The 14,631-nt window shown below is 51.4% G+C and overlaps 1 protein-coding gene across 8 annotated transcripts in view; it reads left to right on the forward strand.

The window, feature by feature from the left end:
- Positions 1-4,994, forward strand: part of mtmr4 (myotubularin related protein 4) — a 119,565-nt gene extending 114,571 nt beyond the window's left edge. For 7 of the 8 annotated variants that reach the window (XM_055941540.1, XM_055941538.1, XM_055941542.1 and 4 more), the window contains 3 exons: positions 721-858; positions 1,788-1,876; positions 2,369-4,994. In XM_055941540.1, coding sequence (XP_055797515.1) covers positions 721-858; positions 1,788-1,876; positions 2,369-2,546 — 405 coding nt within the window. In that variant the 3' untranslated portion in view covers positions 2,547-4,994. The remainder of the gene's footprint in view (positions 1-720; positions 859-1,787; positions 1,877-2,368) is intronic. The other variant, XM_055941541.1, reaches the window with a different exon arrangement.
- Positions 4,995-14,631: the final 9,637 nt, after the last annotated feature.

The following is a 14,631-nucleotide window of genomic DNA, read 5'->3' on the forward strand; positions in this document are numbered from 1 at the left end:
CTCATCTCGTCTCCCTCCATCTCGTCTCCCTCCCTCCCTCCCTCTCATCTCGTCTCCCTCCCTCCCTCCCTCTCGTCTCCCTCCCTCCCTCTCTCGTCTCCCTCCCTCCCTCTCATCTCGTCTCCCTCCCTCTCTCTCATCTCGTCTCCCTCCCTCCCTCTCGTCACCCTCCCTCCCTCCCTCTCGTCACCCTCCCTCCCTCTCGTCTCGTCACCCTCCCTCCCTCTCGTCTCGTCACCCTCCCTCCCTCTCGTCTCGTCACCCTCCCTCCCTCTCGTCTCGTCACCCTCCCTCCCTCTCGTCTCGTCACCCTCCCTCCCTCTCGTCTCGTCACCCTCCCTCCCTCTCGTCTCGTCACCCTCCCTCCCTCTCGTCTCGTCACCCTCCCTCCCTCTCGTCTCGTCACCCTCCCTCCCTCTCGTCTCGTCACCCTCCCTCCCTCTCGTCTCGTCACCCTCCCTCCCTCTCGTCACCCTCCCTCCCTCTCGTCTCGTCACCCTCCCTCCCTCTCGTCTCGTCACCCTCCCTCCCTCTCGTCTCGTCACCCTCCCTCCCTCTCGTCTCGTCACCCTCCCTCCCTCTCGTCTCGTCACCTTCCCTCCCTCTCGTCTCGTCACCCTCCCTCCCTCTTGTCTCGTCTCCCTCCCTCCCTCTCATCTCGTCTCCCTCATCTCGTCTCCCTCCCTCTCATGTTGACCTGTCTGTCCTGTCCATCTCCAGACTTGTCTGCGTGAGTCAGACGACAGTGATGAGGAGGAGAGTCTGTCAGACCACAGCGAGGACCGTTTCTCCGAGGGCAGCTGGGACAGAGTGGAGCAGAAGGACACAGAGGTCAGCGTTCCTCGTAGTCTACTGCAGGTTTCTCTCTCTACTGCTTCTTATATATAACCCTACTCCAACACCTAGCGCCCCAACACCTAGCGCCCCAACACCTAGCGCCCCAACACCTAGCGCCCCAACACCGAGCGCCCCAACACCTAGCGCCAACACCTAGCGCCCCAAAACCTAGCGCCCCAACACCTAACCCCAACACCTAACCCCCAACGCCTAGCCCCAACACCTACACCTAGCCCCCTAACTCCAACACCTAGCGCCCCAACACCTACACCTAGCCCCAACACCTACACCTAGCCCCCCAACACCTACACCTAGCCCCCTAACCCCAATGCCTAGCCCCCAATGCCTAGCCCCAATACCTAACCCAATACCTAGACCCCAACACCTAGCCCCTAACTCCAATACCTAGACCCCAACACCTAACCCCAATACCCAATAACTAACCCCAACACCTAGCCCAATAACTAACCCCAACACCTAGCCCAATAACTAACCCCAACACCTAGCCCAATAACTAACCCCAACACCTAGCCCAATACCTAACACCAACACCTAGCCCAATACCTAAAACCGACACCTAGCCCAATACCTAACACCAACACCTAGCCCAATACCTAACACCGACACCTAGCCCAATACCTAAAACCGACACCTAGCCCAATACCTAATCCCCCCAACACCTAGCCCAATACCTAACCCCCCCAACACCTAGCCCCAACCCCCTAAATCCATTACCAACCCCAACCCCCTAATCCCAAAACCCAACTCCCTAACCCCAATACCCAACCCCCTAACCCCTACCTCTAACCTTATACTACATTGAACCCTACCTCCCCTCCCACTCTCCTTTTACCCTTCTGCCCCAGATACCCATGTGCCACACACTGTTCTAATGTGTGTGTGTGTGTGTGTGTGTGTGTGTGTGTGTGTGTGTGTGTGTGTGTGTGTAGGTCACGAGGTGGGTGCCTGATCACATGGCCTCTCATTGTTTCAACTGTGACTGTGAGTTCTGGATGGCCAAGAGACGTCATCACTGCAGGTTTGTTAAGCTTCAGTCAAGATGTCCCTAGATAGGATAAGAGATGTCCCCAGATAGGATAGGATAAGAGATGTCCCCAGATAGGATAGGATAAGAGATGTCCCCAGATAGGATAGGATAAGAGATGTCCCCAGATAGGATAGGATAAGAGATGTCCCCAGATAGGATAGGATAAGAGATGTCCCCAGATAGGATAGGATAAGAGATGTCCCCAGACAGGATAAGAGATCAAAGTATGCTCCTGTAAAATGTAGGATAATAAACATAGTCCATACTTTCAAAGCTCAGCAGATATTATACCTACTAGGGATTTGAGATTATAAAAAGGACTTAGCTGCACAAACGACAGCTCCTGTTTTGCGAAAAAATAAAAAATATATATATATATTTGGGTTAGGGTTTGCTTTACCGACCTTAGTTAAATGTACTCTCTGGATAAGAGCGTCTGCTAAATGACTGAAATGTGAATCTAGTCGACTCTGTCCTCCTCAGGAACTGTGGCAATGTGTTCTGTAAAGACTGCTGCCACCTGAAGCTGCCCATCCCAGACCAGCAGCTGTATGACCCTGTCTTGGTGTGTAACGTCTGCTACGACCTACTGCTGGAGGCTAGGAACAGAGAGATCCGCAGCCAGCAACTCAAGAAGCCCATCGCCACAGCCTCCAGCTGAGAGACAGGAGAGAGAGCCCTTTACTGAATGGCTCAGTCTGGCCTGGCTTGGCTCGGTTCAGTTTGGCCCAGTTAGGACCTGGATCAGCACCATCTTGGATCAGCTTTTGGACAGACATGAGCCAAGTGCCCCATTCCCACTACCCTAACATGGTCTGGTCTTGGCTGTGGGGGAAGATGAGAAGGACTTGTTGCTCTGTGGAAGGGAGGCAAAGCTTGAGAATGGAGAGAGGCCGCTGACTGCTGGGGATGAGAGACACCGAGTGGAGTAGAAGAGGGGATGGTACTGAATGAACTGTAGGAGGAAGAGGAGCAGATGTTATGGAAGCTATCCCACTGAGTTTAACTCCTTTTGGTCAAACACATTTCCAGCTTGGAAGGAAGGCTTCAGTGTTCTGCCCTGCCCCGCCCTGTTCTGCCCTGTTCTGCCCTGCCCCGCCCTGTTCTGCCCCGCCCTGTTCTGCCCCGCCCTGTTCTGCCCCGCCCTGTTCTGCCCTGCCCCGCCCTGTTCTGCCCTGCCCCGCCCTGTTCTGCCCTGCCCCGCCCTGTTCTGCCCTGTCCTGCCCCGCCCTGTCCTGCCCCGCCCTGCCCCGCCCTGTCCTGCCCTGTCCAGTCCTGGGGCTGTTGTCCTCTAGTGGTGCACCATAACCCCCCTGATGTCCCATATCACACCTCCCTGCTCCTGTAAACCTACTAGGAGGTGTTCCATCATCTCAACCCCCCCCCCCCCCACACACACACACACACACACACTCTAGTGCATCCCTGTCACACACCAACCAGCCACTCTATGATGTACCCCCCCCCCCCCCCCCCCCACACACACACACACACACACACACACTCCTCCTCTCCTCAGAGGACAATCTCTCGCCCTGGGGGATTCCAAAGCCTTTACCTTGTTCTACTGGTGGCTTACAACAACTTTAAAAAGCAAAATGCTGCTACATTATCTAAAAGTCTAATTTTGTATTATTATTTTGTGCACTACAAGATCTTTGTCTATTTCAGCAAATTTGAGACCAAACTCGAGCGGAAGGGAGGGGGAAAAAATCTTCTGTTTTACTTGCGGGTCGTATCCTTTTATTGTGGGGGTTGAATGTCAACGTTTGAAATTAAATGGACAAGTGTTAGAGTAACTGGAAGACGGATGGTGATGATAATGTCTTTATGTTCATTAGGTCGGTTGTGTACTTGTTCATTCCTGTGAGTTTTATTTTAATTTTTTTTTTAAAGAAAAAAAAATATTATATGCACAGTTAATGTGGTTCTGTCTTTGTCAAGTGTAACCCTGACAACGTTTAGAAAATCTGAGGTATCCCACTATCTGTGTGGACAAACGGTTAATTAGATCACATCTAGAATTGTCATTCAGATATGCATCTGATCAGACGAGTCTCTTCAACAGAAACATTTTAATGAATCTGCTAAACAACCAGACAAGACAAAGGTGTTTCCATGATTTCCAAATAAGTGTGTTTTCCTTGCGATGTTGTCGTACCACTTACAATGAAAGGTCAACGGGAAAGTACTTGGTGGTCGTTCGTTGTATGAGGAAGGAGAGGTTTTTGAATAATGGGAGTTTATACTTCTACACTGATGTGAGAGAGGCTTGATGTACAGTAACATAGTTCTGCTCCAACTTCCTCTTTTAATCAACCATTCTTGTCAGGTTCCTGTCCAAGAATGTCAATGACTGGCACTTAAAATAACTCCGGAGAAAGTACTAAAGTGCTACGAATGTCCTTTTTTAATTTGTTTTTCCTGTACCGTAGGGTGAGTTTGTCTAGCCTTGTATCTAAACTGAGTTTACCATGTTACCAAACGGAAGTGAAACTTGTGGAACGTAGTGAAATCAGTTAGGATGACATGCTAGAGTTTGGCTGTGGATCCTAGAAATTGCCCTATGGCAACAACAACAAAAAGGTATTTTTTTTCCCCGTCTAATCGGTGTGTTTTGTTCCTTGAGACAGAAGTGCCATATTGTCTTTTTTTATTTTTTAAACCTTTTTCTCATAGAGACGACAGCAGGTAACTAACTGAACTGGCCAGTACTTGGTTTGTTTTAACGGTAGCTGCTTAACAACATGGGAATGATTTTAAAGATCCGAACAGGGACATGTCCGTTAGATGAAGAGGTAATGAGAATGATTTGTTAAAAAAATGTATGAACTGAAGATTTAAATGAGATGGTGAGCCTGTACGGTTGTCACGGTTACCCATTGCCCAATAACATTTTAGGGGGGGGGGGGGGGCTTTCACGTGGGGTGTTGATGGGAAAATCTGAATGAGGAAGAGGTCGAACCCAGATATGTAATGTAATATAATATATAATTATCTGATTCAGTACTAGTGGCTAAAACCTGTCACTTAGCGAATAATTGTGTAAAGAAAACAAATGCACTGTAAAAGAGATCCTATTGGTTAAAATAAACAAATATTATCTATATCGTGGATGTGTTTCATCTTCATTCTGTTTTTTTATGTTATTATGTAATATTGTGCAACCATGGACTGTTTTCTTCAAAGCTTTTCAGTGCACTTCTGGGACTTTTGGGGGGGTTTTCAACAAAGATAAATCAATGATGCACATAACAGGCTTTTGAGTTCAGACCAGCAACACCTGTCCCTCTACCTATCCAGGACAGGAAGCTTGGCTGTACACCAATCACAGGACAGGAAGCTTGGCTGTACACCAATCACACTGAGACCACCCACACCCCCCCACACACACACACTCTTCCCTCCACATGCCAACCCAGGAAGTAGAGCAGGTGGATTGGAGCTCTCCTGCAATGCCGTCCCTCAAAAGCAGGCTCAATTTCAACTTGTCAGGTCGAAGAGTAGACCGGGGGGCCCTCATTGATTTTGTTCGTCACGCATATATTATCCGATTTATTTATTCCACCCTATGGCAAAATGTGTACACGTGGGTACGCAGACTTGCGACCAACTGCGGACCCGCCAATTCAGATTTTGTGGGCCCCTCCCCTATCGAAGTTACCCGTCCCTGCTCTAAAAGTTACGATATCAAGGACATGATCATTCATAGCCATCATTAACTGTTTTATTTTATTTTTCTTCCAGTTAGTTATTAACCTTGTGTTGTAATGGCTTTAGCCTCAGACGGTGGATGGCCTGACGGAGGGAATCCAATGGGATGTTGGGGCGGGGCAGGTAGTCTAGTGGTTAGAGTGTAGGGGCGGCAGGTAGCCTAGTGGTTAGAGTGTAGGGGGGGCAGGTACCCTAGTGGTTAGAGTGTAGGGGGGGCAGGTAGTCTAGTGGTTAGAGTGTAGGGGGGGCAGGTAGTCTAGTGGTTAGAGTGTAGGGGGGGCAGGTAGCCTAGTGGTTAGAGTGTAGGGGGGGCAGGTAGCCTAGTGGTTAGAGTGTAGGGAGGGCAGGTAGCCTAGTGGTTAGAGTGTAGGGGGGGCAGGTAGCCTAGTGGTTAGAGTGTAGGGGGGGCAGGTAGCCTAGTGGTTAGAGTGTAGGGGGGCAGGTAGCCTAGTGGTTAGAGTGTAGGGGGGCAGGTAGCCTAGTGGTTAGTGTAGAGGCAGTAGGTAGCTTAGTGGTTTGAGCGTTGGGCCAGTAACCGAAAGGTTGTTGGATTGAATCCCTGAGCTGACAAGGTAAAAATCTGTCATTCTGCCCCTGAACAAGGTAGTTAACCCACTGTTCCCCCAGTAGGCCATCATTGAAAATAAGAATTTGTTCTTAACTGACTTGCCAAGTTAAATAAAGGTTCATTAAAAATGTAATAAATGTCAGTTGCGGTAATATGCCATTAATAACAGAACAATAGATCATAGATGTATTGGCAGTGTAAAGTTGAAGAATAATGGCCCTCTGCTATTGGTTCTTCATTTCACATGGATGCTATGTCCCTGATGGAGGTCCCCTGGCGAGACTCCCTTTCAACACGCCACTTCGATACTGCTACGACCGGAAGTGACTTCGTAGCAGGTTAGGAGAGCATTTTTGCTAACCCTTTTCCTAACCTAAATCCCCTAAACCTGTTACGTTAATTCTCCTAACCTCTTGCGTAAATTCTCCTAACCAGCAACGTTAGTTCTCCTAACCTGCTACGAAAAAGGCACTTATGATTGTAGCTGTATCGAGCTGGTGTGTTTTTAGGGAATCTCGTCCCCCCGGCAATGGCACATCCTAGTGAGAAATAAATTCCTGTATTTTCCAATTTGACCACAAGGTGGTAGTGTTTCGAAGTGAATACAGTTGGTTTTATTCAATATGCCACAGTATAATATTGACACAGTACAGCAGTAAAGCCCTCCTACACAGGCTCTGCTTCATCAGAACGATTTCTCAGAAATTACTTCATGCCATGACAGTGTGTTGGAGGTAGGGGTCATTGACATTCATACATTAGATACACCCCTGTCTGTCTCTGTCTGTCTGTCTGTTCAGACATGTAGGATGACCACAGTTTCTCCGTGACAGTAATAAACAAAGATGTTTCTCCCTGACAGTAATAAACAAAGATGCTTCCCCTCCATGACCAGGTGAGAGGCTTCCCCTCTATGACCAGGTGAGAGGCTTCCCCTCCATGACCAGGTGAGAGGCTTCCCCTCTATGACCAGGTGAGAGGCTTCCCCTCCATGACCAGGTGAGAGGCTTCCCCTCTATGACCAGGTGAGAGGCTTCCCCTCTATGACCAGGTGAGAGGCTTCCCCTCCATGACCAGGTGAGAGGCTTCCCCTCTATGACCAGGTGAGAGGCTTCCCCTCTATGACCAGGTGAGAGGCTTCCCCTCCATGACCAGGTGAGAGGCTTCCCCTCTATGACCAGGTGAGAGGCTTCCCCTCTATGACCAGGTGAGAGGCTTCCCCTCTATGACCAGGTGAGAGGCTTCCACTCTATGACCAGGGGGAGGTGAGAGGCTTCCCCTCTATGACCAGGGGGAGGTGAGAGGCTTCCCCTCTATGACCAGGGGGAGGTGAGAGGCTTCCCCTCTATGACCAGGGGGAGGTGAGAGGCTTCCCCTCTATGACCAGGAGGAGGTGAGAGGCTTCCCCTCTATGACCAGGGGGAGGTGAGAGGCTTCCCCTCTATGACCAGGGGGAGGTGAGAGGCTTCCCCTCTATGACCAGGTGAGAGGCTTCCCCTCTATGACCAGGGGGAGGTGAGAGGCTTCCCCTCTATGACCAGGAGGAGGTGAGAGGCTTCCCCTCTATGACCAGGGGGAGGTGAGAGGCTTCCCCTCTATGACCAGGAGGAGGTGAGAGGTTTCCCCTCTATGACCAGATGAGAGGTGAGAGGCTTCCCTTCTATGACCAGGTGAGAGGCTTCCCCTCTATGACCAGGAAGGAGTAAGAGGCTTCCCCTCTATGACCAGGAAGGAGTGAGAGGTTTCCCCTTTATGACCAGGTGAGAGGTGAGAGGCTTTCTCTCTATGACCAGGAGGAGGTGAGGCTTCCCCTCTATGACCAGGTGAGAGGTGAGAGACTTCCCCTCTTTGACCAGGTGAGAGGCTTCGCCTCTATGACCAGGTGAGAGGCTTCCCCTCTATGACCAAGTGAGAGGTGAGAGGCTTCCCTTCTATGAACAGGTGAGAGGTGAGAGGCTTCCCCTCTATGACCAGGTGAGAGGCTTCCCCTCTATGACCAGGTGAGAGGCTTCCCCTCTACGACCAGGTGAGAGGCTTCCCCTCTACGACCAGGTGAGAGGTGAGAGGCTTCCCCTCTACCACAAGGTGAGAGGTGAGAGGCTTCCCCTCTACCACAAGGTGAGAGGTGAGAGGCTTCCCCTCTACGACCAGGTGAGAGGCTTCCCCTCCATGACCAGGTGAGAGGCTTCCCCTCTATGACCAGGTGAGAGGCTTCCCCTCTATGACCAGGTGAGAGGCTTCCCCTCCATGACCAGGTGAGAGGCTTCCCCTCTACGACCAGGTGAGAGGCTTCCCCTCTATGACCAGGTGAGAGGCTTCCACTCTATGACCAGGGGGAGGTGAGAGGCTTCCACTCTATGACCAGGGGGAGGTGAGAGGCTTCCCCTCTATGACCAGGGGGAGGTGAGAGGCTTCCCCTCTATGACCAGGGGGAGGTGAGAGGCTTCCCCTCTATAACCAGGAGGAGGTGAGAGGCTTCCCCTCTATGACCAGGGGGAGGTGAGAGGCTTCCCCTCTATGACCAGGGGGAGGTGAGAGGCTTCCCCTCTATGACCAGGTGAGAGGCTTCCCCTCTATGACCAGGGGGAGGTGAGAGGCTTCCCCTCTATGACCAGGAGGAGGTGAGAGGCTTCCCCTCTATGACCAGGGGGAGGTGAGAGGCTTCCCCTCTATGACCAGGAGGAGGTGAGAGGTTTCCCCTCTATGACCAGATGAGAGGTGAGAGGCTTCCCTTCTATGACCAGGTGAGAGGCTTCCCCTCTATGACCAGGAAGGAGTAAGAGGCTTCCCCTCTATGACCAGGAAGGAGTGAGAGGTTTCCCCTTTATGACCAGGTGAGAGGTGAGAGGCTTTCTCTCTATGACCAGGAGGAGGTGAGGCTTCCCCTCTATGACCAGGTGAGAGGTGAGAGACTTCCCCTCTTTGACCAGGTGAGAGGCTTCGCCTCTATGACCAGGTGAGAGGCTTCCCCTCTATGACCAAGTGAGAGGTGAGAGGCTTCCCTTCTATGAACAGGTGAGAGGTGAGAGGCTTCCCCTCTATGACCAGGTGAGAGGCTTCCCCTCTATGACCAGGTGAGAGGCTTCCCCTCTACGACCAGGTGAGAGGCTTCCCCTCTACGACCAGGTGAGAGGTGAGAGGCTTCCCCTCTACCACAAGGTGAGAGGTGAGAGGCTTCCCCTCTACCACAAGGTGAGAGGTGAGAGGCTTCCCCTCTACGACCAGGTGAGAGGTGAGATGCTTCCCCTCTATGACCAGGTGAGAGGTGAGAGACTTCCCCTCTTTGACCAGGTGAGAGGCTTCGCCTCTATGACCAGGTGAGAGGCTTCCCCTCTATGACCAAGTGAGAGGTGAGAGGCTTCCCTTCTATGAACAGGTGAGAGGTGAGAGGCTTCCCCTCTATGACCAGGTGAGAGGCTTCCCCTCTATGACCAGGTGAGAGGCTTCCCCTCTACGACCAGGTGAGAGGCTTCCCCTCTACGACCAGGTGAGAGGTGAGAGGCTTCCCCTCTATGACCAGGTGAGAGGTGAGAGGCTTCCCCTCTACCACAAGGTGAGAGGTGAGAGGCTTCCCCTCTACGACCAGGTGAGAGGTGAGATGCTTCCCCTCTACGACCAGGTGAGAGGTGAGATGCTTCCCCTCTACGACCAGGTGAGAGGTGAGATGCTTTCCCTCTACGACCAGGTGAGAGGTGAGAGGCTTCCCCTCTACCACAAGGTGAGAGGTGAGAGGCTTCCCCTCTACGACCAGGTGAGAGGTGAGAGGCTTCCCCTCTACGACCAGTTGAGAGGTGAGAGGCTTCCCCTCTATGACCAGGAGGAGGTGAGAGGCTTCCTCTCTATGACCAGGTGAGAGGCTTCCCCTCTATGACCAGGTGAGAGGCTTCCCCTCTATGACCAGGTGAGAGGCCAAGGTGGACAGACAGGTCAGGAGGGGCAACATACTACAGAGATGGTGAGAACAGGAGAAAGTGTAATCATTTTGCAATGTTCTGATTGTTCCATGTTGTTGCTGTGGGACTCCTTCATGGTACGGAGGGGGACAGTAGCATGGAAACCCTAGTGGTACAGAGGGGGACACTAGCATGGAAACCCTAGTGGTTTAGAGGGGGACAGTACCATGGAAACCCTAGTGGTTTAGAGGGGGACAGTAGCATGGAAACCCTAGTAGTTTAGAGGGGGACAGTAGCATGGAAACCCTAGTAGTTTAGAGGGGGACAGTAGCATGGAAACCCTAGTGGTTTAGAGGGGGACAGTAGCATGGAAACCCTAGTAGTTTAGAGGGGGACAGTAGCATGGAAACCCTAGTGGTTTAGAGGGGGACAGTAGCATGGAAACCCTAGTGGTTTAGAAGGGGACACTAGCATGGAAACCCTAGTGGTTTAGAGGGGGACAGTAGCATGGAAACCCTAGTGGTTTAGAGGGGGACACTAGCATGGAAACCCTAGTGGTTTAGAGGGGGACACTAGCATGGAAACCCTAGTGGTTTAGAGGGGGACACTAGCATGGAAACCCTAGTGGTACAGAGGTGGACACTAGCATGGAAACCCTAGTGGTTTAGAGGGGGACAGTAGCATGGAAACCCTAGTGGTACAGAGGGGGACAGTATCATGGAAACCCTAGTGGTACAGAGGGGGACAGTAACATGGAAACCCTAGTGGTTTAGAGGGGGACAGCATCATGGAAACCCTAGTGGTTTATAGGGGGACAGTATCATGGAAACCCTAGTGGTACAGAGGGGGACAGTAGCATGGAAACCCTAGTGGTTTAGAGGGGGACAGTAGCATGGAAACCCTAGTGGTACAGAGGGGGACAGTATCATGGAAACCCTAGTGGTACAGAGGGGGACAGTAACATGGAAACCCTAGTGGTTTAGAGGGGGACAGTATCATGGAAACCCTAGTGGTTTAGAGGGGGACAGTAGCATGGAAACCCTAGTGGTACAGAGGGGGACAGTAGCATGGAAACCCTAGTGGTTTAGAGGGGGACAGTAGCATGGAAACCCTAGTGGTTTAGAGGGGGACAGTAGCATGGAAACCCTAGTGGTACAGAGGTGGACAGTAGCATGGAAACCCTAGTGGTTTAGAGGGGGACAGTAGCATGGAAACCCTAGTGGTACAGAGGGGGACAGTAGCATGGAAACCCTAGTGGTACAGAGGGGGACAGTATCATGGAAACCCTAGTGGTTTAGAGGGGGACAGTAGCATGGAAACCCTAGTGGTTTAGAGGGGGACAGTAGCATGGAAACCCTAGTGGTACAGAGGGGGACAGTAGCATGGAAACCCTAGTGGTTTAGAGGGGGACAGTAGCATGGAAACCCTAGTGGTTTAGAGAGGGACAGTAGCATGGAAACCCTAGTGGTACAGAGGGGGACAGTAGCATGGAAACCCTAGTGGTACAGAGGGGGACAGTAGCATGGAAACCCTAGTGGTTTAGAGGGGGACAGTAGCATGGAAACCCTAGTGGTTTAGAGGGGGACAGTAGCATGGAAACCCTAGTGGTTTAGAGGGGGACACTAGCATGGAAACCCTAGTGGTTTAGAGGGGGACACTAGCATGGAAACCCTAGTGGTTTAGAGGGGGACACTAGCATGGAAACCCTAGTGGTACAGAGGTGGACACTAGCATGGAAACCCTAGTGGTTTAGAGGGGGACAGTAGCATGGAAACCCTAGTGGTACAGAGGGGGACAGTATCATGGAAACCCTAGTGGTACAGAGGGGGACAGTAACATGGAAACCCTAGTGGTTTAGAGGGGGACAGCATCATGGAAACCCTAGTGGTTTATAGGGGGACAGTATCATGGAAACCCTAGTGGTACAGAGGGGGACAGTAGCATGGAAACCCTAGTGGTTTAGAGGGGGACAGTAGCATGGAAACCCTAGTGGTACAGAGGGGGACAGTATCATGGAAACCCTAGTGGTACAGAGGGGGACAGTAACATGGAAACCCTAGTGGTTTAGAGGGGGACAGTATCATGGAAACCCTAGTGGTTTAGAGGGGGACAGTAGCATGGAAACCCTAGTGGTACAGAGGGGGACAGTAGCATGGAAACCCTAGTGGTTTAGAGGGGGACAGTAGCATGGAAACCCTAGTGGTTTAGAGGGGGACAGTAGCATGGAAACCCTAGTGGTACAGAGGTGGACAGTAGCATGGAAACCCTAGTGGTTTAGAGGGGGACAGTAGCATGGAAACCCTAGTGGTACAGAGGGGGACAGTAGCATGGAAACCCTAGTGGTACAGAGGGGGACAGTATCATGGAAACCCTAGTGGTTTAGAGGGGGACAGTAGCATGGAAACCCTAGTGGTTTAGAGGGGGACAGTAGCATGGAAACCCTAGTGGTACAGAGGGGGACAGTAGCATGGAAACCCTAGTGGTTTAGAGGGGGACAGTAGCATGGAAACCCTAGTGGTTTAGAGAGGGACAGTAGCATGGAAACCCTAGTGGTACAGAGGGGGACAGTAGCATGGAAACCCTAGTGGTACAGAGGGGGACAGTAGCATGGAAACCCTAGTGGTTTAGAGGGGGACAGTAGCATGGAAACCCTAGTGGTTTAGAGGGGGACAGTAGCATGGAAACCCTAGTGGTACAGAGGGGGACAGTAGCATGGAAACCCTAGTGGTTTAGAGGGGGACAGTAGCATGGAAACCCTAGTGGTACAGAGGGGGACAGTAACATGGAAACCCTAGTGGTTTAGAGGGGGACAGTATCATGGAAACCCTAGTGGTTTAGAGGGGGACAGTAGCATGGAAACCCTAGTGGTTTAGAGGGGGACAGTAGCATGGAAACCCTAGTGGTTTAGAGGGGGACAGTAGCATGGAAACCCTAGTGGTTTAGAGGGGGACAGTAGCATGGAAACCCTAGTGGTTTAGAGGGGGACAGTAGCATGGAAACCCTAGTGGTTTAGAGGGGGACAGTAGCATGGAAACCCTAGTGGTTTAGAGGGGGACAGTAACATGGAAACAGATCTATATGCGGTGTTGTGACAGGTAGACTCTTGTACAATACAAAGTCACGCAAATGAATGAGAGTTTTTACAGGTCAATAATATTAGCTGTTCATATGCATAAATGTTATTTTAACATTATTGGTATAAAACAATAATAACTATTGTGATGGTGATATAACAACCTTTCCAGTACCATTCAGTATATTTGAAGAGGGGTTGAATATGATAACGATAAAAAGAATGTCACAGTACTGAGCCCAACCTAGCCAAGCCCAACCTAGCCTAGCCCAACCTAGCCTGGCTCAACCTAGCCCAACCTAGCCTAGCCCAACCTAGCCTAGCCCTACCTAGCCGAGCCCAACCTAGCCTAGCCCAACCTAGCCCAACCTAGCCGAGCCCAACCTAGCCGAGCCCAACCTAGCCTAGCGCAAACTAGCCTAGCCCAACCTAGCCGAGCCCAACCTAGCCTAGCGCAAACTAGCCTAGCCCAACCTAGCCGAGCCCAACCTAGCCGAGCGCAAACTAGCCGAGCCCAACTTAGCCGAGCCCAACTTAGCCGAGCCCAACTTAGCCGAGCCCAACCTAGCCGAGCCCAACCTAGCCTAGCCCAACCTAGCCTAGCCCAGCCCAACCTAGCCTAGCTGTACTGGGCTGACCTGCTTACCAATTCCAATTCAGGTCTTTTTCAGCCGCAACTATCGGAGCAGCACAGCTTGGGTCGGGCATATTGTGTGTGTGTGTCCGTGTGTGTCCGTGTGTGTGTGTGTGTGTGTGTGTGTGTGTGTGTGTGTGTGTGTGTGTGTGTGTGTGTGTGTGTGTGTGTCCGTGTTTGAGAGGTGTTCCCCCTCTGGAAAGAGCATGTTACTGGGTTACAGGCAGGTTATAGAATAGCAACCTGTAACCCAGTACCATGCTCATTTCAGATGGGGAATACCTCTCAACCATGGACACACACACACACACACACACACACACACACACACACACACACACACTGGCCTGCTGGATGTTTATCAATTTTCTATCATCTTTTCTGAGGTTTCCACCGTATCCACTAGGATATTTAAAGTCAGGGTCATGACCAGGGGAACTGCATTGGGGGTCGGACAAATATACAGGATATATATTTGGGGTGGTAGGTAGCCCCAGCGGTTAAAGAGTTGGATCTGTAGCTGAAAAGGTGTCTGGTTCGATTCCTGGGCGTCGGGAAAAGGGCTGATAACTGTAGGGCTGCTGGGTTCACATCCTCAAGACATTCCCCTACCATTGGTCCTCGAGCAAGGCCCTTGACCCTCCTCAAGACATTCCCCTACCATTGGTCCTCAAGCAAGGCCCTTGACCCTCCTCAAGACATTCCCCTACCATTGGTCCTCGAGCAAGGCCCTTGACCCTACAGCATGCTCTCCATGCAAGGGAGCTGTACTGCAGCTAGACCCTGTGCTTGACTCACCTGTTATGTGTGCTGGGGGGGTTGACCATTTCTGTTGTTCGCTGTAAACATATGGACAATAAAGTT

This window comes from Salvelinus fontinalis, chromosome 13, assembly GCF_029448725.1.
Source record: "Salvelinus fontinalis isolate EN_2023a chromosome 13, ASM2944872v1, whole genome shotgun sequence".
Taxonomy (NCBI): domain Eukaryota; kingdom Metazoa; phylum Chordata; class Actinopteri; order Salmoniformes; family Salmonidae; genus Salvelinus; species Salvelinus fontinalis.